Source organism: Plodia interpunctella, chromosome 19 (assembly GCF_027563975.2).
Source record: "Plodia interpunctella isolate USDA-ARS_2022_Savannah chromosome 19, ilPloInte3.2, whole genome shotgun sequence".
In the NCBI taxonomy this organism is placed as follows: Eukaryota; Metazoa; Arthropoda; class Insecta; order Lepidoptera; family Pyralidae; genus Plodia; species Plodia interpunctella.
The window spans coordinates 2,266,297-2,289,869 of NC_071312.1; the positions used below are offsets into that span (position 1 = coordinate 2,266,297).

The 23,573-nt window shown below is 35.8% G+C and overlaps 5 protein-coding genes across 6 annotated transcripts; 3 read left to right on the plus strand and 2 right to left on the minus strand.

Annotated features, from left to right (window-relative positions):
- Nucleotides 1-636: 636 nt before the first annotated feature.
- Nucleotides 637-3,426, plus strand: LOC128678035 (uncharacterized protein). Its single transcript, XM_053759266.2, has 3 exons — nucleotides 637-869; nucleotides 946-1,122; nucleotides 2,390-3,426. The coding sequence occupies exons 1-3, from the start codon at nucleotides 826-828 to the stop codon at nucleotides 2,601-2,603; spliced, it is 435 nt and encodes a 144-aa protein (XP_053615241.1). The 5' UTR covers nucleotides 637-825; the 3' UTR covers nucleotides 2,604-3,426.
- A 1-nt stretch (nucleotide 3,427) lies between these two features.
- On the minus strand, nucleotides 3,428-14,446 carry Mcm2 (Minichromosome maintenance 2). The gene is made up of 15 exons (XM_053759262.2): nucleotides 14,282-14,446; nucleotides 13,776-13,945; nucleotides 13,271-13,437; nucleotides 12,732-12,921; nucleotides 11,156-11,648; nucleotides 10,465-10,668; nucleotides 9,482-9,713; nucleotides 8,210-8,301; nucleotides 7,960-8,045; nucleotides 7,411-7,578; nucleotides 6,811-6,972; nucleotides 6,245-6,401; nucleotides 5,930-6,029; nucleotides 5,341-5,480; nucleotides 3,428-4,657 (listed from the first exon to the last, which is right to left on the minus strand). Exons 1-15 carry the CDS (start codon nucleotides 14,282-14,284, stop codon nucleotides 4,364-4,366), a joined length of 2,658 nt encoding a protein of 885 aa, XP_053615237.1. The 5' UTR covers nucleotides 14,285-14,446; the 3' UTR covers nucleotides 3,428-4,363.
- Nucleotides 14,447-14,730: 284 nt separating this feature from the next.
- Nucleotides 14,731-15,461, plus strand: blp (black pearl). The gene has a single exon (XM_053759268.2). The coding sequence runs from the start codon at nucleotides 14,812-14,814 to the stop codon at nucleotides 15,199-15,201; it is 390 nt and encodes a 129-aa protein (XP_053615243.1). The 5' UTR covers nucleotides 14,731-14,811; the 3' UTR covers nucleotides 15,202-15,461.
- On the minus strand, nucleotides 15,268-18,683 carry LOC128678033 (uncharacterized protein). The gene is made up of 2 exons (XM_053759264.2): nucleotides 18,458-18,683; nucleotides 15,268-17,809 (listed from the first exon to the last, which is right to left on the minus strand). The coding sequence occupies exons 1-2, from the start codon at nucleotides 18,566-18,568 to the stop codon at nucleotides 16,685-16,687; spliced, it is 1,236 nt and encodes a 411-aa protein (XP_053615239.1). The 5' UTR covers nucleotides 18,569-18,683; the 3' UTR covers nucleotides 15,268-16,684.
- Nucleotides 18,684-19,062: 379 nt separating this feature from the next.
- On the plus strand, nucleotides 19,063-22,748 carry LOC128678034 (3-hydroxyacyl-CoA dehydrogenase type-2-like). Of its 2 annotated transcripts, XM_053759265.1 has the most exons (5): nucleotides 19,063-19,212; nucleotides 19,293-19,457; nucleotides 19,930-20,094; nucleotides 21,343-21,580; nucleotides 22,517-22,748. In XM_053759265.1, exons 1-5 carry the CDS (start codon nucleotides 19,204-19,206, stop codon nucleotides 22,708-22,710), a joined length of 771 nt encoding a protein of 256 aa, XP_053615240.1. In that variant the 5' UTR covers nucleotides 19,063-19,203; the 3' UTR covers nucleotides 22,711-22,748. The 2 variants fall into 2 exon arrangements, with proteins under 2 accessions (XP_053615240.1, XP_064292637.1); XM_064436567.1 differs by lacking the exon at nucleotides 19,063-19,212 and having other exon boundaries at nucleotides 19,322-19,453.
- The last annotated feature ends 825 nt before the right edge of the window (nucleotides 22,749-23,573 follow it).

The window sequence follows — 23,573 nt, forward strand, 5'->3', positions numbered from 1 at the left end:
GTAAACGGTCAAAAAGAAGCTCGGAACAATTCATACATGAAGACTTATTAAAATATGGACTGGTAAGATGTTCAGTCAAAATCAAGTTATCAGTTTATGACCACAGTTGACAAAACAATGCAGAACATATAACCAAGGAACCGCACGGCTCCGATGGTGTCATGTCGGAGGTTGTATTTATGCTTCCAATCGAAAACGCACTGTCTGCGCGGTCTAGACTTGTTAGCTTCTGGTAGTGAGTCGAGCGTAGTGCCATCTGTCTGTAGAGTCGTGGATCACTTGTTATTTGTTATTCGTTGCGTTTGGTCGGCTTTATACATCTGCGGCGTCGTGCATGTGACGTAGTAGATGTCGCCACAGTTATTTTTATCAGGATAATCCACTAAATCCTTCCTTTTTCCTTTAAACTCGCACCACGATTGCGTAGAAGGTATTTTTGGTCGTAAATCTGCAAGAATATTGAAAATTGGCGCTTATTGCCTCCATTGGCAACGTTTGTGTACCTTAGTTGTACCAGTAGCGCCATCTGCACTAAGCTTTGAGTAATATGCCCTTTTGAAAAGTTGGTTCTAACCAATGGTTCCAACATCAATAAAAAACGAAATCGCTGACCTGACATTGACAATTCTTATTTGTTTGTCATGTCATGTCAATGAATAATTTTCATGCGCGAGCTTTGCTATTTTATTTTGTTACCTGTTTGTAATTTTATCATTCGCTGACGGGCTGGCTTTGCATTTCAACGTAATTCGTTATTGTTCGTTAGTGGTCATTTGTATTTACCCACATTTCAATTCTAAATAAACTACTACGTGAGAAAAAAACATGACTTTAGGAACATACAACAGACACCAGGCTGAAAAGAAGAAGTAAGTATAATGAATATTCTCATAGATTTTTAGGTTTCAATGTGGTTTTCTTATACTAATTGCTATTTTTCAACAGGCAAGCGGCTCTGGCAGCGGCCTTCCCCCAAGGCATACGTTGCCAGAAGTGCCTTGAGTATGGCCACTGGAGCTATGAATGCACGGGGAAGCGCAAGATATTGGTGCGCCCGTCACGTACACAAATCATGAAGAAGAATCTTAAGACCAAGTCTTCGAAAGAAGAAGGTTCATGCAGGTCAGACTTAGCTAACTACCCTCAACAATATTGTAGTAAATCAATGCTTTTTTTCCTTATTGGTTATTAACACCTCATCGAATTCAAAATGTATTTTAGTGTTCTAATAGCATTTCAAATAAGTTAGCTAAATCTTTGTTAGCCAGGAAAAGATAGCCTTTACATACTTAGTTTAATTTGATATTTTTAAGTTTTCTATACAAAAGCAATACCTACAAGAGCAAAAAATGTTAATAAATCTCATCATTACCTAAATAAAATAAACTACACTCTTTAGTTTAGTAGTGGTATGGAATTTATGTTTTGGGGGTATTTTTTAAAATCTATTTTTTGTCGAGGCTTCAGTTGGTTGGTGCGACTATGCCAGCCTCATGGGGAAATTCCATTTTATTTGGTATTATGCCTGCTTTTGCGTCATCACCCCTCTCCAGAATGTATTAATACATCTGGCCTCCCAAGACTACGGTTTGTTCAACGTAATGTTGATGTCACCATTGCCCAAACAGAGATCACGCAGGAGTTTATTTCTTAAGCTTGAGTACTGATTACATTCCAACAAAACATGAAGCATATCTTCAGTTTTATTGCACACATTACATGCATCCGAATGGGCTTTTTTAATAAGAAAATAAAACTTGTTAACTGGAACATGACCTGATCTCACTCCAAAAGCAGATACTAGAATCTCCCTACTGAGACTAGCACAGTCGAACCAAGGCACAGGGTTGGGAGAACCTTGGATAATCTTATACCTAATATATATGGAAATCAAAGTGTTGTGTCCATTTATGTAAGTAGTATGACCTAAACATAGGCACAAGCTCTGAGGCATAAGGCAAACTCAGGATATCCTCCCCTCCCTCAACAGCTGCTTTTGCTGTGGAATCTGCCACTTCATTACCCGAGATTCCTATGTGGGAAGGTATCCATTGCATTTTAATTACTCTGCTATATTTCAATACCATCCCTAGGATTTCGTAAGCTATCGGCATTCTGTCTGAGGTACACCGAGCCAAGTGTTGCAGAGCACTTCTTGCATCTGTTAAGATTACAATATTGCATGTAAAATCTGCTGCATATTTAAGGGCTTGCGCAATGGCGAGTTGGGGGTATTTAAATAATAATTTGGATGATGAAATATTAGTATTTAATTGCTACATTACAATTTGGGTTAATTTTTTTAAATCTAATACATGTGAAAATAACCTTTTTTTTTAATTTACTGAACATTGTTTTACTGAATTAAAAATCGCAATATTTTCTGCAGCAATGGCAGTTGCAAGATACCAAGCAAGAAGAAACGTCAAGAATCAGATTGCTCTGACTGCTCCGACAAATCGGACGGCTCCTCTTCTGACAGTTCCAGCTCAGATTCCTCGTCAGGCAGCTCAGACTCCGGCAGCGACAACAGTGACTCTGAGAGTGACAGCGAGAGTGGGAGTGGGAGTGGCAGCGAATCAGGTTCTTGCAGCGATTGTTAAGAATATATTTCATAAGTATTTAGGTATAGTTTTAAGTACTGAAGGTGTTTGTCAACTTTTTAACCTGTATTGTATGGTGGAAGGTGATTCACATCCTACAGCATTTACAATTTGATATGAGATTCAACTTGGATGATGAGTAAAATTTACAGTTTTTAAAGTTCACAAAAACCCTAAGTGAGATTTTATGATTTTCTACTGGTTCAATGCTGGTCATTTTAAATATTAAATTCTTGATTTTAGTTTTGTATGTGAAAATTAAGCTGTTGCTTTGAAACAATGGCTATTTGAATTTTATTATTATTTAAGTCGCAGGAATATATTTTGAGATATTATTTTAACTTTGATATATTTGTGATTAAAGATATTCCTGTATCATATTTTAATGTATTTGTTACCTGACTACTGATAAACAATTAAATTGTGAAATCGATTAATTCTAGTTAGTTTTAAAGATTGTTGACTTGAATTTGTTTATTGGTAAGAGGGTAATTTTATAATGTGTAACTTTATATAACCTTAAATATATATATATGTAATCTTAGTATAGGACACCTTGAATGAGTTTTTAAAATTCTTGACATTAGAACTTAGAAAATGCTTTGTAAAGTGCAAATTGATATTTTAATTTTTAGATTCTCCACTGTATTCTTAGTCTTAGGCTTGCATTTGAATGAAAGCCCATATTTTGAAGCCCATATTGTGAAAATGTAGTAGTTTTAATAAGACTGTGTAAAAATGAATATATCTTTTGCAAGTAGTGTTATTATTTTCGTGATTTATTTATTAAGTGTAATTTGAAGATTTTATAAAAAAATTAAAAGTTTTTGATGCAAGCATATTTATTTACTTTCCTATATATAAAATGAAAATCGTATAAAAATAGTTATTGAGATTTACATGATTGGAGATTTATAATGAAATTTATAAAAATACTATAAATGGGGAGTAATGGTGAGTGAAAATTCAGGTACTATTAATTAAATACTTAAGTAAATTTTAACAATGTTTTATACCATTCTATTTAAACAAATCTGCAGATGGTATAAAATAAGGAGATATACTACAAAGGATGGTTTTATTTTAATTATCCAGCTAGAATGAATGGTCGCTAGATTGTCGTAAAAATTAAATGATTTTTAAAAAACATTGATCAAATGTAACAAAAAGGACAATTAACCTAAACACAAACTTAAATAACAAATTAAGGTGGGGTACCTAATTAATAATATTTCTAAAATGCCTGCATATTAGATTGTACTATTGTCTGAATTCGGATATTTGTGATATATAGATTTAAATAAGTAAAGATAAAGTATACTTTAAGCTAGTTAAGTGTGGTTTGTCTTGTCTTATTCTGTCAATATCAAATATTGTAAGGTGCTATAGTGACAAAACATTTTAGCATTAAGCCGGAGTTGCGCCAAGAACATTTGTTCAAAAACATAAATTACAACGATAAAATTATGTTTTTGAACAATGTTCTGTTCAAAACATGGCGCAGCGAAACCTTTATGCTTTACTTTTTATATGAATAAGTCATTTTCATTGGATTACACATTTAAATCTCGAATCCCTAGTTACTGGCCATATGCGAAGTTTACACACATGTATGCTCCTCATAAAAATCTATTAACTTGCACAAATGTTAAGTTAAACAAACAAGTCACTTATCTACTACCAAATCTACTTGATTTTCCAATTTGTAAAGTTGTTTTTAAAATGTTTCTGAACATTGTACGAAATTATTTTTCTTAATATTACGAACTGGAGGCCGCTGGCGCTTCAGGCAAGGTATGTATAATCACTTTTCTCTTCTGATCATAGTTGAAGCTGTTAATTTTAAATATCTGGCTATCGTAGAACGGCTTCAAGTCTGTGATGTTTATCTGTCTCGCTCGTTCCAACAGGTCTCTCTCGGAGATCTCAATGGTTGACTGCGAGTGGTTGTGGAGTCCTCGCATGTAGGCGAGCTGGTCCATGGTCAGTTGACGCAGGATGTAGTATAGGAGCTCGCTGTGATCTTTCTTGTATGACAGGTATTTTTGGAATGTCTGCGGGACAAAATAATGTATGATTATAAAACTAGTGGTGGTTGGCCAGTGCCTGTGATTGAAATAAATAAATATATTAGGACAAATCACACAGATTGAGCTAGCCCCAAAGTTAGTTCGAGACTTGTGTTATGGGATACTAACTCAACGATACTATATTTTATAATAAATATATAGATAAACAACCAAGACCCGGGCCAATCAGAAAAAGATCATTTTCCATCATGACCCCACCGGGGATCGAACTCGGGACCTCTCGGTTCAGTGGCAAGAATCTTACCACTGCGCCATTTTTTGAAAGTCGTCATTTTTTGAAAGGTTTTATGTTCCTACTCATACCATATAAGTTTGTATACCAATTTGACTTGTGTATGTATAATAGCTTTAATAGAGTACTACTTTGCTTCTGGTAGAAGTAATTTTCAATTTGTGTGTGAAATGGAGAAGGCCATTAATAGTGCCAAGAAAGTTGTTGTGTGCGTTTCATTCCACGTAATGACCTCGACCCTCAGTCATGAGGAAATACGACTGTAAAGAGATGGTTAATGAGCTGTTACATTAGGGTCTGTTTATAAACATATTTTGTTATTTACTTTTGCATCAATAAAAATAATGTATTGTATGACCTAAGGTCAAACATAGCCTACTGCGGGCAACAGCTAGTGAGGTACACCAATATATACCTGTCTCATGGCCCGCATGACGCTATACTTCTGCGTGTCGACGAAGCTCTCCAGCATGGTGCGGATGGCGAGGTTGACGTCTTGTTCGTTCACGAGCTGACGCAGGTGCATGCGCGCGTGCGCCTCGCTCATACGAATCACTGGCGAAATAACAAATTTCGTGTAGTTGGAACTATGAAGACGGACTTAGGGTACCTTTGATCCCCGAGAAACAACTCATCATCATATCAAGTGTGCTATTGCTAACACTGGTGTCAGATTTTATGCAAGTCGCCTAAAGGCATCTGACATGACTACGACTACTTACCACTATCGGGTGGTAGATAGTCGCATACACACTAGTGAACTATACTGTCCGCCGGGAAAAATAATTGTTTCCATAGGAACGTAACGCGGATAAAAGCTTACTAGCTTTTGTCCGCGTCCAGTCAACAGCACATTAACCTACCCAAATTAATTGCAAACTTGCCACTATTACCGCGCCATAGAGGTTCATGCAGGGTAACTTGATGTGCTGTTGACTGTACATACATAGTTACATTGAAAGTTAAATAAAAGCTTGTAAAAACCATTGCAACAAACTCCTCACCTGACTCGATATGTCTGACGGTGATCGGTAAGCTGCCTGTAGCGAGCGACTCCTGACGCAGTTGACTGTACATTTTCGCCACTTTGTCTTGGTCCATATTCTGTTGGTAAAAAGAAATATATATATATATATATATATTGCGCAAAAGGCGAATTTATAGGCGTGAATTAATAGCCGTAAAAAATAAGGTTCATATAAAAAATAAAATAATAACCTTATTTTATTTGGTGAAAGTTCGTGTTCCGCTTTCGCAGAATAACTAATGCGGGCGAAGCCGCGGGCGTAAGCTAGTTAACAAATGAAATCTGGTAAGACCTGTAGCTTAGGATGCACGTTCTCCCGGGCGTACACGATGTACTTCTTGAGCAGGTCCTGCGGCAGCGCGGCGGCGGCGGCTTCAGCCTCAGCCTCAGCGGGCGCCGGCGCGGGCCCAGCGCCGGGGTGGTGGCGCATGTGCGACCTCACCACGAACCTGCGGTACATCACTACTGATGTTATAAATGATAAAGTTACTTTGTTTGTTACTACTTCCACATGTAAGGATGGAAGGAAGGCCGATGCACATTGACTGTATAACGCGTGCGCGTTTCCTTTCAATGGTATTATAATGCACGCGTTTACGCAACTACTATTGGATTGGAAACCTTTGCAGTTCATATTTTTTATCGATGGAGATGTATGTTTGTTATTATTTCACGCAAAATCTACTGGACAGATTATTATGAAATTTGGTACACTGGTAGAATATAACCAAAAATAATATATAGGGCACTTTTTATCCCGAAATTACCACGGGAACGAAGCCCCGGGACGCAGCTAGTTCTCAATAAGTGAAATGTATTTTCTTTGAGAAATAAATAAATCTTTAACCGTATACTTACTTAGCCAAATGCTGGTCCATCATTGGGTCTGCTTCGTCCCTGACCACACACAACACATCAAATCTCGATAAGATAGGCTCTGACAGGTTCACATTCTCGGAAAACGTGAGCGACGCGTCGTATCTACCGCCTATTGGATTGGCCGCCGCTATCACAGAGCATCTGAAAAGAGATATAATTATTTTCTTTCTCTCTCATCCATGTTACTGGTTGTATTTAGGGCTGTTACGCCGCGAAGCGCAGCCTAGAATTTTTGTACGAATCTTTATTCAGCAAGGGTCATTCAGAAATGCCAGTAGTATGTTGCATTTTGAGAAATCCTACTAATATAATCACAAAAGTTTGCGAAAGTTTGCGAGGATATGTTTGTTACTCTTTCACGCAAAATCTACTGGACCGATTGTTATGAAATTTGATACATGGGTAGAATAACTAATAACTTTCTTACTTGCAAGATTTGATTACAGACAACGGAACTTGTGAAACTAAATAAAGGCTTGTAATGAATAAATATCCGAAACGTTACAAAAATGCTACAACATTCGAGGTTCAACTGCAATTCAGTAGAAGTTATTATCCATTGCGGGCTATGTAACTTACCTAGCATGCAAAGACGTGACGATGCCAGCTTTGGAGATAGATATAGATTGCTGCTCCATAGCCTCGTGGATGGAGGTTCTGTCCTGGTCGTTCATTTTGTCAAACTCGTCTATGAGACACACTCCGCGATCTGCCAGAACCAGCGCGCCCGCTTCCAGGGTCCAATCCCTGCAAACAGATTATACATTAATACTATTTATTTAAACTTTACTAATATTATAAATGCGAAAGTATGTTTGTTACTTCTTCACGCTATATCTAATCAATCAATATTCTTGAAATTTTGCATACATATAGTTTGAAGTATGGAAGACATAGGGTACCTTTCATCCCGGAGAAATAATAAACTGTTCTCGCGGGACATTTACGCGGGCGAATCGACGGGCAAAAGCTAGTGCAATATAATACAACATTACTACCGGTTTTGTACCGGGTTGTTAAACCACGAAGCTCAGGGTCATCGTAAATATAACAATTTAGAAGAGTCGGCCAGAATACATCATCAATGTTCTTAAATTAAAAAAGAAAGCTACTAACTACCAATATTACCTGGTAGTAGGGTTCTTCCTGACATAAGCGGTTAAACCCACAGCACTAGCTCCCTGACCTGTTGTAAACACAGCCCTGGGCGCAATCTGAAATAAAAATTAGTTTATTACAGAAATGTCATTTTTGACACAAGCTTTTATTGTTGTCAGAGAGATCAATGAAAAAATAGTTTGTTAAAAATCCGTTTCCTACTTTGATGGTATGGAGTACCTACTAATTGTATGACTGTAACAACATAGGATTGATTTACCTTTTCCGTATACTTCAAAAATTGAGATTTGGCTGTACCGGGATCTCCGCAAATTAAAACATTGATGTCGCCTCTTACTTTGTGCTTTTCACCTAAAATGAAAAGTAAGTTATTATAAGAAGGGAAAAAGGTTAAATTTTAAATATCATTATAATCCGTTCCCGTTCCTTAGCGGCTCCAGTGCAACGGTGCCTAAAACACTAGCCGCGGTTACCGCGCTGCATTGCTGTGGCTATTCTTTGCACCAGATATAAGCCAGAGCGGGCGTCACCGGATTTCTCCCCTATGCGGTGCCCGATCTCCCTAATTAGACGTTTGGCGTCAGAACCTCATCTGCCCATTGTCTCCACGACAATGGGCACAAAAACTTAAATAAATTTACACATATATATTGGAATACTGGTAATATTTTTTTTTAAAGTCAGATGTATCATTTAAATGTATGTTCCAAATGAATCAGTACAAAATAATTACATTTTTTATTTATTTATCAGCATCAAAATAACAGTCACAAAATTAAAATAAATACGGACAACACCCAACGGCACACATACAAAGTGGAGCACACTGTATACACAGGGTCTGTCGTCGCACGCAACAGGTTGGTTACTGAGCGCGCGAACAACACCTGCGGTGAGAGAACCTGCTGCCTCGCTTGATTAATAAATTACCGGACGATTTAAATAAGAATCTTACTTCTAAAAATTTTAAGATTATACTTAAGAGTTTTCTTTTAAATAATATAAATTTATTGTTTTGAAAATAATATACGATATATCTATTTATTTTATTTCTTGTCCATGCTATGCACGTAAGTAGTACAAAAAATATGCTAATATAAAATATATAAAAATATGATATATATAATAAAAAATATATAAATATATCAATATATGAAAATATGCTAATGCAGGGCGCATTAGCATATTTTCAATTATTAGTTTATTGCTTTGGTTGTGCATTCTAGTCTTAAGATACTATATATGCTTGATGTAACTCATCCATGCAACACAAACCTCAGTGGCTTTCGAAGTACAATTTATTGTCACGCTCAAATAGACCTTGTAAGATGATGTAATAAATAAATAAATAAAATAAACACCCATAACTACAGACAGAATTTATGATGACAAGTAGGTACATCATATCGGAATCAAACCCAATACCTCCAGAAAGCAGACAGGCGTGATGATCACTACGCCACGAAGAATGCATATTGAAATCATTAAGTAGACATAAATTTCAAAATTATTTGTTACTTAAACATCTTACCTGGATTTTTAGCCTCTCCTCCAAACAGCGCGAGCGCTAAGCCCCTTTTGATGTAATCGTGTCCAAAGATAGACGGAGCGATGCTCTGCACTATCCGCTCTGCTATTTGGGGGTCCTTGGATAACTTCACGATATTTGCGACGTCTTCATCTGTCAATGACTCGACAATATGCTTACAGTCTTTTACGACTATGTAATTCGCTATGATCACTGTTGCGAAAACTGGGAAACCCTGGAAAAAATGTAAGGTGAGATCAGCCATCAGCCATTTAAAGGTACCCACTAACTCATCATCGGCCATTTCAGAAGCGGTGGTGGCCAAGTGGTTAAGGCTGTCCATCTGTAATCAATAGGTCCCTGGTTCAAACCCTACTCATGCCACATGAGTTTGTATACAGGGTTACTGGTATCAAACGCAAAAACTCTTAAAGACTAACTTGGGTACATCAAAACAAGCAACTTTTATTCTACGACTTTTCGTGATACGTTTTTTTTTTTCATATAAAAAAAATACAATCTAATTTGCGATTCAATACATCTTAACTCTATGTAATAGCCAAGATAGTGCAGTAGCATTTTGTAGCAAAATCAAACATAGAGTTAAGGTTTTATAGAAACTACAATAAAACAAAAAAAAAGGAATTTTTTTGTATGTATTACGCCGTAGAACAAAAGATGTTAGTCTCTATGTACCTTATGCGCCTTTGGAAGGTAATGCGTTAGACACCAATAACCCTGTATAATCTGACTCATGTATAGTAGTTTACATAGACCACCACTTGCTTCCGGTGAAGGAAACATCGTGAGGAAACGTGCACTCTGGTTGATTATCAACTTGTATTTGAAATGGAGAAGGCAAAGGCAAATCACTCCATTAATATTGCAAGTTATTATGTGTGGTTCATTCCACTTAATCAATGAATGAATGAATAAAAATGAATGAATAATGGAATACGACTGAAGAAGGAGGATATACTGTTTACCTGTTCAGTATTGAGCGAGCCATCATAGTTGTTAGTATAAATCCCAGTCAAGTCCACCTCGTCTCCGGGCTTGCAGCGGTCACAGAGGTCGGCCAGCAGTATGCAGTCCTTGCTGCGCGGGATTCGTCCGGCTGGAATTCTACCGGGGGATTCCTGTATGGTCACCTTCTGGTAGTTCCGGTATACCGTTTGTTCCATGTTCACCTTAAATACAAGTTTTTCACAAATATGTAATTTTTGCCATAAGATTTTATTGCTGTTGAGAAGGTCCCTTGTTGTTTTGCGGCACGACCTATATCAGCTGCTTCAACTTATTGTGCGTGCTGGAAGACGTAAATCATGGCTGAGAAACATAAGGGAGTGGACAGGAATCAACAGAGTGGAACACGTGTTTCGTCTGGTGATGGACAGGGAGAAGTTTGCGGAACTGACGGTACCAGTAATGGAGAGGCACTACAAGAAGAAGGTCCCTCGTTGGGAGCCGATCCTGAGTACACCATCAAGGTCAAGCTTATCATCATTATGTCATGGAAATGTGATGTGAAAAATTTCAACTCTGCAGGACAAGGTAGGAAGTAAATGTAATTTAACTTGCAAAATTTGTAATTCTTCACCTGCGCTCTGGAAGTCGGCGGTAGACATTGTATATTATCGCAAGTTGTAATTGTCAAATTAAATAAATTTTCCTTACCATGAACGGTCCAGCACTTTGACACTCCGGGCACGAACCAGGCTTGACTTCAGCATTTTGCGACTGTACGAACGGTCCCAAAATGTAACCACATCGATTACAATCATACTTTACAACTGACAATTGGGGCAACACTCCCGTAGTAGACGTTATTACACCAACGGTCCTCACTAACTGATTCAGATGTAGCTTCCGGAATGTTCTCAATTCCTCTATCAGAGGCAAGTCTGATATTCTGACGTGGATTTCCGATGTGACTCTCTCGTAACTCGGGAAGATTTGCAATACAATGTCTTTGGCGACTTCGTCGAAGATTTGCAACATTTGGAATGGAGCTTCAGGGAGGAAGTAAGCGAGCACTTGTTCGCGACGAGCTAGAACGTCGAATTCGACGTGGAATGACGCTTGGTTGTGTTCGCACATGCGCCGAATGCGGTCCTTGTACACGTACTGACCTTTGCTGTTTGTGTATGTGCGGAGGAAGTTTTTGAACCTGAAATTTATTTGTGATATTACTAGGTGTTGCTGTCAAAAAGTACTTTATCCTTATACAAGTCCTCTACCGCGTCTGTCTGTTCGCGATAAACTCAAAATTACTGCACGGATTTTTATGCGGTTTTCACCAATAGATAAGAGTATTCCTGAGGCAGGTTTGGGAGTATAATTTATTGTGTTTTTGTCCGAGCGAATCCGGGACGGGCCGCTAGCATAATAAAAAGTAGTGGATGTAAGGTTGGAAGGTTGGAAGGTTGGAGAACTGGAGACTGGAGAGTCCACCCTTCCAACTACAACTACAAAAAAAAAACACATTGGTTTATTGCTTTGTTATGACCTGAAAGAAGGACAAACAAATACATTTTCAATTGAGGATAGATATGCAAGACTAGAATATCTAGTAGTATTAGGTTGTTATCCTATAATGTAAGAGATTTTCATCCCATTTAGTAATAAACATTTAGAAACAATATACATAAGAGTTAAATGCATGCAATAAAAGATGAGATAGAGATCACAAAGAGATGTTAATAAAAGGCTGATTTCCATTTACTTTGTTAAATAGTTAATTTTATTTCAATCATTATTTCAGAATAGTTCATCAAAAATAAGATGACCTCTTTACATACTGTTACTACATTTTTTAAAAAGAATAAATATAAATAATTTGTAACTTACTTGTATCCTATGCAGCAAGAACAAACAATTTTAAAATTTAAATACAACACAAACCAATATTGTATCCGAATGCGAACTAGGAACCAACTTTCTTTCTTATTGAGTGTGTTATTGCTAACACTGGAGTCAGATTTCATTAAAGTCAACTAAAGGCATCTGACTTGTACGCTGTCGCGTACGTACTCTAATTTGAGTTGCCCAAAGGCATCTGACGTTTTTTACGATTACCACTATCTAGAGGCATTAGAGGCATATACTCTAATGAATAACAGGTATGATGTTTTCTTTCAAAGCCAATGAACATGAGTCAGATCGGTAAACAAACTCATATAGCTTGAATAGTATTGGAACCTAAGACCTTTTGATTACAACTACTGGACCACCACCGCTTCAAGCAACTTACCTATTAGCAATCTCAGTCCGTGGTCCCAACATAGACACCCACTCCTTGGTAGTGTATCCCTTGGTATCCTCTAGGTTCTCGATACTCTCAATCCCTTCTTCCACCTGCTCATCAGTACCCATGGCCGCCTTCTCTGCTGCACGACGACGCTTAGCACGTGGAGCATCCGCACTTTCCTCGTCTGAATCATCTGAAGGAAACAGTGTTAGGGTCAGAGACCATACATTTTTCCCGCATTCTCATTTGAATTTCCTGATTACTTCTTCAGACATTTGCTACTTTTTCTTCAACTCTTCGACCAATTCAACATGTGTCCCTTAATGGCCTTATACTACACCTATGAGGGATATAGAGTGATCTTATTAAAAATAAAGCCACCACAAAATAAGTGCACAATCATTACACTTTTTTGCCTCCTTCCTCTCTCTGGTATGTTGGAAGAGATTTCTTTAGAAAATAAGCAGTCTTACAAACATACCATGTTTAATTATCCAGTGTCTTAATAAAGTCATAAATATATAAATAACTAAATAATATACCATAAAGCAGTCCACGATCATCCCTCCTCAGCCGGCCTTCATCCCTGTCACGTCTCCGCAGCTCTTGTTCTGCAGCCACTCGGTCTTCAATGGCAATGTTGTCGTAGTCCTCATCATCCAGGTCTTCATTGTCATACCTGTCTAGCGCTGGCATGGGCCGGTAATCGCTAACAACAATTGTTACTGCTATAAATTATGCATTTAATTTATATTACATATTTATATTATATTAGCTCTTTCTCTATAATGTTGCATCTGAGTGTTTTCACGTATTTTCTGGGTTCTTGAGCAATGGAGCCCAGGATCCATATACCTACTTTTTAATTTCCATTTGGTGGTCCAAGTGGAAATGAAAAAGTAGGAAAACCTTTGAAATATTAATAATATTTAAAAAAACACAAAAGGATATTAATTCAAGTCAATAATTAATCATAAAGTAGGTGAAAAACAGTAGTATTAAACAGTAGTACTAAAATATTTTAAAAAATCTTTATATATAACTTACGCCTCCATATTATCATTGAAGAGTTCCTCTCCATCATCTTCTTCTTCATCCTGAGGATTATCTCCCAGGATTGCACTTTCATCTTCAAACATCTCATAATCCCGCGCTGGTGAGGTCATACGCGATCTGGCTCCATCTCGCTCTGATGGGGTGTCAGGAGCTGGAGAACTCTAAAAAAATAGTTATTTTTTATTTATTATTGAATTAGTTTTTCTACAATATAGCCATGAATAGTTCTGTTTTGATCTAGTATATTACAAGATGAGCTTGTACTGTATTACACATACATAACGATTTCATAGTGGTAATAACCTAAATGATGGGTTGGAAATAAATTTTGTTTAATGGACCAGTGATAATAAATCTTGTATTAGATATTGAGAAATAATTAAGTAAGTAACGTTCAAATGTGTTGTGTCCAACAATAATAAGTTTAATAATAATAATGAGAGCGCCGGGCTGCACAAGCATACAATTCTATTGAGAATGAGTAAATATTTACTTACCATAGCGATTTTTTGTCAATGGTATATTTTTTTTTACTGCAACTTCGTAATTATTTAATAACATGCACTAAATTATAGCTATATCAAGAAAACAAATACAAATAACAACAGCAATTAATGTGGATCGTTAATTTTGCATGACAGACTGACAGACTCATCAAAAATGCGCGCGAAATGCTTGCGTCAATGTCAGTCAGTTATTCATGATGTAGTTTCAGACTTAATAGTTTCAATCGCAAAGAAACAAAACTCAAATGATTTCCAAAATTTCAAAAAAAATTAATAGTAGTAACGGCAAGTAGTTCAAAATAGTATATTACTATACATTTTTAAATCATAAATGAAATCATCTGTTTCTTTCATAACATTTTAGCAATGAAATTTTTTTTACGTAATTATTATTTAAATTATTACGTAATTTAATCGATAAATGAAACTAAACGAATCATAACCTCGAATCGTACTTTTTGCTTTTGACGTATTTTTGTCGTAATGACACTAGATTTATTTTATTTTAATAAAATAATAACATGGCTAAATATATAGCTCAAATAATAGTATTGGGAGCTCAAGTAGTGGGCCGGGCTTTTGCGAGAGCACTGAGGCAAGAAATAGCCGCTTCTCAGGAGGCTGCTAAGCGCGCAGGAGGTGGAGCACAGGGTACCAGGCGAGCTGCCGCGAATGCTTCCACGGGACTTACATTAGAAGAAGCTATGCAGATATTGAATGTAGACAAATTAGACAATGAAGAAATCAAGAGAAAATATGAACACTTGTTTTCCATGAACGACAAATCGAAGGGTGGTTCATTTTATTTACAGTCAAAAATTGTTAGAGCCAAAGAAAGAATAGACGCAGAATTCAAAGATCAACAAACCAGAACAGAGGAAAGTCCAAAGGAAGCAAAGAACACGTCATGACTTGTAAACTTAATTAGTTAAAAGAATTCATAATTTGTTGTAGATGGTGGTACGGAAACAAGTTGATTTTGTAAAATATTTTATTATGTAGAAAACGCATACCACAATAGTGACTAGAATACATCAGTCTTCATAATCAAGATTACTTTATGAAATGAATTTGAGAAACAATTAAGCATAATGCGGAATACATGTTTTGCTGAAGCATCACCTGTTATTATAGTTACTGTTATAAATAAATTTTGCTAAGCAATACATAATTTGCTTTTACTACCCTATTAAATGTACAGCAAATCTCAAAATGACTTGCATATGTGACAAAGTTATGATTATAACAAGGAAACTATTTTGTATTATTGCTCAGAGGTCCTGAAGCTTGCTGTGTTAGAGATAACATGTTTATCAAATTATAAAAACTAGGTTTTATCTTCTAAGTCAGGAAAGACTGATTACTATGTTGCTCAAAAACAAACAAAAATAATAATTAAAACTAGGTATACATACAAAGTAGTATACTACTAGAGAAGTTTTGTATATGAAAACATATTTCTTAAATATTTTTTAAATCATTTTCTTGTACAAAAATAAATATAAAGATTAGAAAAAGAAAATAATCTAACATTCAGACTTTAGATCAATACAAATAAAAATTTGGCATGAATTCCAGTCAGCACTTGGTATAGAGTACATAGGTACTGACTAAATGTTCATAAATAAATATATTACAATAACAATATCAATGGAATGTCAAATACTGGAAGATCAAAAATCAAAGGAAGATTTGAGCTTTTATCGAAAATCACTTATTACACTAAACTTTAGAAAGTTGTAACTTATTTCAAAATTTTGTCAATATTATTTTGTTTCATATTATTTTCTATATCATTTACTTCTAAATGAGTTCATCCCATCACTAGGCTCTTATAGAATGCTTTTTGGTCATACAAACATGTTCATATTGAAAGTTAGATTTATAGCTACATACAGCTAACAATAATTGCTTAATTCTTTTAATAAATATATTGATTCGAACCTTTGTAAATAATACTAACAACTGTAAAATTAGATTATCATCAATCTTGATTATATAATGCAGCATACATTGGCAGTATACATTAAAAATTCTGCTCAAAAATTCTAATCAATTTGATTACAAACACGGATTACACCTTACATTAACAATACAGAGATACAATCACACAAAGGTATACATTTTGACTATGTTCCAAAATAGTCTTTCAGTTATTAACTTCTATGCTTAAACTATTTCCTTTCAGATCAATGATATGATTCTTATATTCAAACATAATAAAACCTTTATTCATTAGTGGACATATAATGTTAGCAAGTTGTCAGAAATAACTGATTCCACTAATCAATATGATTCCATGATCTGAAAGCACTTATAGTATATTTATCGCAAATGGCAGTTATGTTGCTAAAATATGGCAATATCAATAGAAATACAAATGTATTGATTATCCTAAGTTGGCTTCACATCCATCAGCACTACAACCTCATATGGACTACATTCGGATACACCCAAAGTGCTACACAACCATCCGTAAAAACCTTTCTCAAAATCACACACATCCTTCCACCAGTTGGCCCCACTGAACGTAAGCTGCACAATACCAGCATACAGCCCCAATCCAACAGTAAAAATTACTATCAAAAATGGATACAGTAATATCACAATTGGAGCCAAAAACACCCTCTTCACATAGCTCAAATTCTCAGTCACATGTGTAAAGATATTGTACCAAGTCAGAGTTCCCATATAAAAGGAATATATCGCAGAAACGCAGGCAACAATTGGGATACAAACCAAGCTGAACAAGAATACATGCGGCCCATTGTAGAGAGAGCATTTTGATATATCCATCTTATTGTATTCCTCAGCGACAATAGCTGCTTCAATAATTTCAAGCTCTTCCCTTGAGATGTTTAATTTTACATCGACATTTTGGCCCTTTTTCTTACCTCTTTTTATTGTGCCAGTCATAGTTAGATAACCATCTTTGGAATTTTCAGTAAGAGAATATTCAGGTGAAATTGAACCTTCAGATTCAACTCTTAGAGCAGTGAATTCAACATCTGTGTTCTCAGATTCAATAATGTCTGGTACAATATTAACTCTCTTTTTCCTTTTAGCACTATTTTTTAGGCTGTCGGTGAGAGGTCCCATTTCAAAGCTGTTCTCCGATTGCGTCTGAGACATGCTGTTTGGAGTAGCAGATGAACTTTCATTGTAATCATTTAGGATACGGCATCCTTTTTGCAAGTCATTATCATTGATTTCTCTCAAGTCTCCATGACTAGAGCACGCATCAGATGAGTTTTCATATATTGGTGACAGATCAATGATTTCTCGACTGTTGTGTATATTTGCCAAGAGTTGGTAACCATTTTTTTGTGTGCTCTTTTGATTGTCACCATCATTTGATTCATTGTCTTCATCATGGACATCTGTTATGATAGGAAGGTTTATCTTCATGTTGGATTTCAGTCCTTCCATGGTGGAATGTATGATGCCGTTGACCACATGTTCAGTCACAGGGGAAAGACCATTTTTGTATTTGTTTGGCAACTCGACATCTGCTGCTCCCTGTAAATAAAACTATTTATTTAAATGGCAAGCAAACATGAAATAAGTAAATAAGATTCTGCAATTTCACATGATTTAAACTTTAATTATAGGATCTTGATATATAGGTATAATTACTATATTATATTATAGTAATTATACCTATGTATCAAACAAAACTTCAATCCTATCCTACAAATATTATAAACTAGAGACATGTCACAGCTTTTGCTTGGATAAAAACATAATTAATTATACACCTAAACTTTCCTCAGGAACCAAACTATCTGTTGGTGAAAACCGCGTAAAAATCCGTGCAATAGTTTTAGAGTTTATCGCGAACGGACAAACAGATGCGGCAGCGGACTTTGTTTATAGAAAGTTTGTGAGTAAATAGGAAAACTGGACAGATTGCTATGAAATTTGGTACATGGGTAGAATATAGCCTGGAAAACCACATAGGGTACTTTTTATCTCGAAATTATCATGGGAGCGAAGCACCGGGGCGCAGCTAGTAAGTATTGTAACGACCAGGTATAGGTAACTATAATTTGTGATCATTTTTCAGAGTAATACTTGATTAAAATTGATTATTCCTAAAGAAAAGATTACTATAAAGAGTTAATTACGTGAATATTAGTGAATTTGACCACAAAACCTAATACAAACCTGAACGCAAATTACGTGGTCTACATGATTGGCTACAGTGTTTTTCTTCTGGCCATTTCGCTTCTTAGGTAATATAAATATCGGTTGTTCTACTTGTGCCATACTACACATCAAATATAATGGTTAATATTTACTAAAATCACTGCAGTTATCTAATTTATCCATATAAATCAATCACAACAAAAAGTCTCCACCAGATTCTAACCAATGAATGTCAAACTAAAAATCCTTCGAAATTAACATAACTGTGGGTCTATATAAAAATGAAATAGATGATATGGCTTATTAATATGAAAAACAGAGAAAGAGAGTCATAAAACCTGATTTTTAAATGTGTAGCTTTATAGAAGTTATGTTTGGTTCACATCAAAATAACTATACTAAACTAAAATGTGTGAAAAATATTTTAACTGGTTAGGTAGCGTGGTATATTATTAATTATTAGGTATTTATTTATGGATCTGTTGTCGAGAGCGTTATTCTTTCATCTTTTCAAGACAAGATTTTACTTTATTTGTTTGTGCCGTGCCGGCCGCATGCTGTTTTGTTTCCTGTAGCAGTTGAAAGCAGAAGAATCATATCATCTGTCACTGTCTTTAAAAATATCCTAACTGTCAAATCTTGCAGTCACGCACGTCAATATAACTATGATAAATTATAACCTAAAAGTTATCAAAATTTAATAAAATTACACATTTAAAGTATTAAAACAAAATAAATCTTTTGGTCCTTGTATAATTTTCAGGATGTTGAAAGTAATTAATGATAACTTTGTGTATTCATTCATTCAATCATTCATATCGAGTGTGCTATTGAGTATAACCTAATGTTTCAGGGTATGGTTAGTTTAGTGACCGGCGGTGCATCTGGACTTGGTAAAGCTACTGTAGAGAGACTGATAAAGAACGGTGGAAAGGTGGTAGTACTGGACATACAAGTTACAAGGGCACACGAAGTTGCAAAGCGTCTCGGCAGTAATGTTTTGGTCTCACCAGGGTGTGTAAGTAAATAGCGGAATAATTGCTAGCGTCCGTCCCGACCATAGCAAAAAAATGGAGCCTATGTTAATGCTGACGGTTTTGTCTGTCATCATAATTTTTACAGTAGTTTTTGGGCTACCTACTGGGCCGATTTTGATGTACTTTGGCACAGAGATGGGCTAAATCTTCAGGAAAATCTGCTGATGGGCTAAATAATTTATTTTTAAATTATCCTTTGATAATCTGACTTTTTGAGTTTAAATTACTCATTTAAATATATTTGTACTTCCCGCTTTGCCATGAATTATTTTATCTCATTGTTTTAAATTAGTATTATTAGTGCATGTGTTATGCATATACCAATATAAAATAAGTAATCTTTACACATTATAATTACAATTTTTTTTTCATATATTGTCTAAGTGTATTTTAAATATACAATTAAATTAAATTAAAAATCAAACATTCTATCATAAGTAATTCATTTTTTAGGTTACATCAGAGGATGATGTGAAAAAAGCCATAGATCTAGCCAAAACACAGTTCGGATGTCTCAACACAGTAGTGAACTGCGCGGGCCACTCAGAAACACATCAAATATACAACTTTAACAAAGATCAGTCGTGTGACATTGATGGTTTCATGAAATGTGTGAATGTATGAATTATATTTTTAATTTCTTACGCCGGCTATTCACTATCGGCATAATCATTATCATATCGAGTGTGTTCTTGTTAACACTGGTGCTAGGTTTTATTTAAGTCGCCTAATGACATCTGACATGACTTTTACGACTACTTACCTCCATCTAGTGGCAGGTAGTCGCATACACACTAGGGAACTAAACTGTCAACCAGTGTGCAGGTTTCCTCACGATGTTTTCCTAATAATTAATTATTAATAATAATAATAATTTGTCATTGTAGTCCCACTACTACAATGACAAATTATTATAATTATACCTAGTTAGCTTATGTGTAGTTTATTTATGTTTATTTTTAAAAACACTCATGTTTTTTTTACTTAAAATAGATTTATTTCACATTTTCGTGATAATATAGATAGTTTCCTGCGCTTTGTTCCCCAAACTTGTTTTTGGCTAAATACTCCCTGAGTAAAGCCATACCATGAAAAAAATATAAATACGAAAATTTGACAGTGTGTAAGTATGTTATCAGTGCCAAAGAGCCATGGAGATAAGGATGTTGGGTGTGAGACTGACGGACCAAATAAGGAACTCAGAAATAAGGAAAAGAACCAAAGTTACCGACATACATTGCATCGACCATCTGAAGTGGGGCTGGACAGGTCATATGCTGCGATGTCAGTCAAATAAATGGAATAAACAGATAACCCACTGGTATCCCAGAAATGGTCAATGAAAGCGAGGTCGCCTTATAACAAGGTGGAAAGACGAGCTAAGCCTAACATTGGGATCTAACTGGACAAGAGTGGCTTTAGACAGACACCAGTTGGAGGAGGCCTTTGCCAAAAGGCACACTGAGCTCAGAGATATTTTATAGGATTTTTTTCAATCGAAACTTGATCTGAGCTCAGTAACAGATGTATGTTATCAAGCACACAAAATCAATTCAAAATCTATTATTGTGTAGTTACACAGAGTATTAATATAAACAAACTATACCCTATTCATCTTGGACTAAATTGGATATAAATATAAATAATTAATCAGCATTAAACCAAGATGAAAATCTGCTTGACTGAAATTTAGTATATACATAGATAGAATGTGACTTGAAATAGTACATAGTTTCCTTCTTCTTCTTGACCTTATCCAACTCATGTGGGGTCGGCAAACAAACATGGGGTACTTGTTATCCCATAAATCCAACTGTGAAGCCCGAGGCCTCGTGGCATAGTCAACGAATAGATTTTGATTTCCAGGTAAATACAGTTGGCACATTCAATGTAATACGTCTGGCAGCAGGAGTGATAGGCAAGAATGCACCAGATGAGAACGGACAAAGAGGGGTCATAGTCAACACAGCGTCAACCATAGCTTTCGAAGGAGATATCGGACAGTTTGCCTACGCGGCCTCCAGTGCAGCAGTCGTTGGCATGACGTTACCGATTGCAAGAGAATTCGCATCACAAGGAATAAGGGTTATGACTATAGCACCAGGTAATGTGTATATTATATTACGTTAATTAGCTGCTCCGCATTTCATTATGTGTTTGTAACGCCTTATTTGCATGAGAGTTGGAGAAATCAAGCGTTTTTAAAAACAAAACTTTAACTATGTTTTGTTTTTAAAAACGCTAAAAAAATAATAAAAAACAAAAAAACAATGTAAAAAGTAAGCAAAAGTCTGAAGATTCGGCTGCGACTTAACATCCGGCTGCCTGTTTGTCAACCCTCTTTGGAAATGCTATTGTTATCTATCAGTTGCATTCACGGGAGGATGAGTGGTGGACCAACGACAAGCCACGACAAAGTTGTGGAGTTACTAATACGTAGCCAACATTTTCCATACATATTATCACGTCTCATTCCCATACAGGGCAGAGACTTCGGCATTCCACTTGTCACGATCCTGACAAATCTCACTCGCTTCTTCTAAACTCATTATTCTCTTCTAAGAAGCGAGTGAGATTAGTCAGGATCGTGACAGGTGGTAATATTAAAATGCATGAAGATTCATGCCCTCCCATGTTTCTAAAATCTCTTTACGATCTTCTTTTTCTTCTTGACCTTATCCCACTCATCGTGGGATAAGGTCAAGAATCATCGTGGGGTCATCGTGGGGTCGGCACAGTATGTAAATTTCTTCCATTTCGTTCTGTCCCATTGACACTACTTTCCTGTTCATACCATCCTTGACACACTGTATCCAATTCTTCTTAGGTCTTCCTCTATTCCTGGAACCCTTTATTTCCATCTTTAATGCCATTTGAGTGACGTGATTTTCATCTCTTCTTAAAATATGCCCGCACCAGCCTAACCTATAACTACGTAATTTCTCATTTATTGGTGCTACTTTCATACTTCCTTTTACTCATCATAAAATCTCTTACGATATGAGTAATAATATTGTATAGCAGCTACAATTTATTCCAGGTACATTCGACACTCCGCTATTATCATACTTACCAGAGAAGATGTTACATTTTCTATGCAGAATGACTCCATTCCCGTCTCGACTGGGCAGGCCAGAGGAGTTCGCACAACTGGTCACCAGTATACTAGAGAATCCAATGTTGAACGGAACAGTGATACGATTAGATGGCGCTCAGAAATGGTTCCCGCTTTAATTAGCTTTAAGACTGATTATATATTTGTTAAGTAGTTATTCTTGTCTTTTATTTATTATCCAATGGTAATTACCACGTGGGCCGTACGCATGTTTGTCTGTTTGGTAATATATAAAAAAATCATGACAATCACTATGTTTTTCAGTAACTACTCTTTACAAGCTTTTATTCAAAAACAAAATGCCTAATCGTAGTTTGTAATCAGTTTAGATTACATTGTCCAATTCTGATCCAGACCCACTTTGCTACTTATTTACATACAATATATTACTCGGCTGAAAGGAGTAACGGTCAAATGAAATGTTCGTGCAATTAAAAAAAATATATTCTTCCTAATCCTATCTATACTGTGTAAAATACAATTTATAAAATATAACTTGAATCTTATGTCAGCAGGATGAACCGATACATTGGAAATGAGAGCGTCAGAGTGTATTAATTTCATACTATTTGACATCTGTCATAGGACTATATTTTACAAAGTATAATGTTATTAATGTGAAAGTATATTTATTTGTTACCTCTTCACTCATTATCTACTCAACCAAACTTCTTGAACTTTGCATACGTTTGAAGAAGGAAAAGGACATAGGGTATCTTTCATTCCGGAAAACACACTGTTCACGTGGAGATTCACGAGGGCGAAACCAAGCGCAAAAGATAGTAATGTATTTGATACAGAACACCTACTGTTTAACTCGACTTACAACTGGTCTTAAGATTGATCTCAAGTAGCGGTCACAATGGCAGCCGCAATAAAATTGATCACACGATTATTCCAATGAATAAATTTGAGTTGGTATATGATGTTAAGGCGAGATTACTGGAAGAATAATAATATCGTTTGTTAAAATTAGGGCGGT

What these genes read in the sequence shown, in the direction of transcription:
- LOC128678034 (XM_053759265.1), top strand. An exon ending in TTTTGGTCTCACCAGGGTGT is followed by an intron (nt 19,458 to 19,929) that starts GTAAGTAAATAG and finishes TTCATTTTTTAG; the next exon opens with GTTACATCAGAGGATGATGT. An exon ending in GTTTCATGAAATGTGTGAAT is followed by an intron (nt 20,095 to 21,342) that starts GTATGAATTATA and finishes TTTGATTTCCAG; the next exon opens with GTAAATACAGTTGGCACATT.
- LOC128678035 (XM_053759266.2), top strand. Translation starts at nt 826, where the DNA reads ATGACTTTAGGAACATACAACAGACACCAGGCTGAAAAGAAGAA. An exon ending in CACCAGGCTGAAAAGAAGAA is followed by an intron (nt 870 to 945) that starts GTAAGTATAATG and finishes ATTTTTCAACAG; the next exon opens with GCAAGCGGCTCTGGCAGCGG. An exon ending in AAAGAAGAAGGTTCATGCAG is followed by an intron (nt 1,123 to 2,389) that starts GTCAGACTTAGC and finishes TATTTTCTGCAG; the next exon opens with CAATGGCAGTTGCAAGATAC.
- blp (XM_053759268.2), top strand. Translation starts at nt 14,812, where the DNA reads ATGGCTAAATATATAGCTCAAATAATAGTATTGGGAGCTCAAGTAGTG.
- Mcm2 (XM_053759262.2), bottom strand. An exon ending in CGGACTGAGATTGCTAATAG is followed by an intron (nt 11,649 to 12,731) that starts GTAAGTTGCTTG and finishes AATAAATTTCAG; the next exon opens with GTTCAAAAACTTCCTCCGCA. An exon ending in TCATGCGGGCCATGAGACAG is followed by an intron (nt 4,658 to 5,340) that starts GTATATATTGGT and finishes TTTGTCCCGCAG; the next exon opens with ACATTCCAAAAATACCTGTC.
- LOC128678033 (XM_053759264.2), bottom strand. Translation starts at nt 18,568, where the DNA reads ATGTGTAGTATGGCACAAGTAGAACAACCGATATTTATATTACCTAAG. An exon ending in ACCACGTAATTTGCGTTCAG is followed by an intron (nt 17,810 to 18,457) that starts GTTTGTATTAGG and finishes TTTTATTTACAG; the next exon opens with GGAGCAGCAGATGTCGAGTT.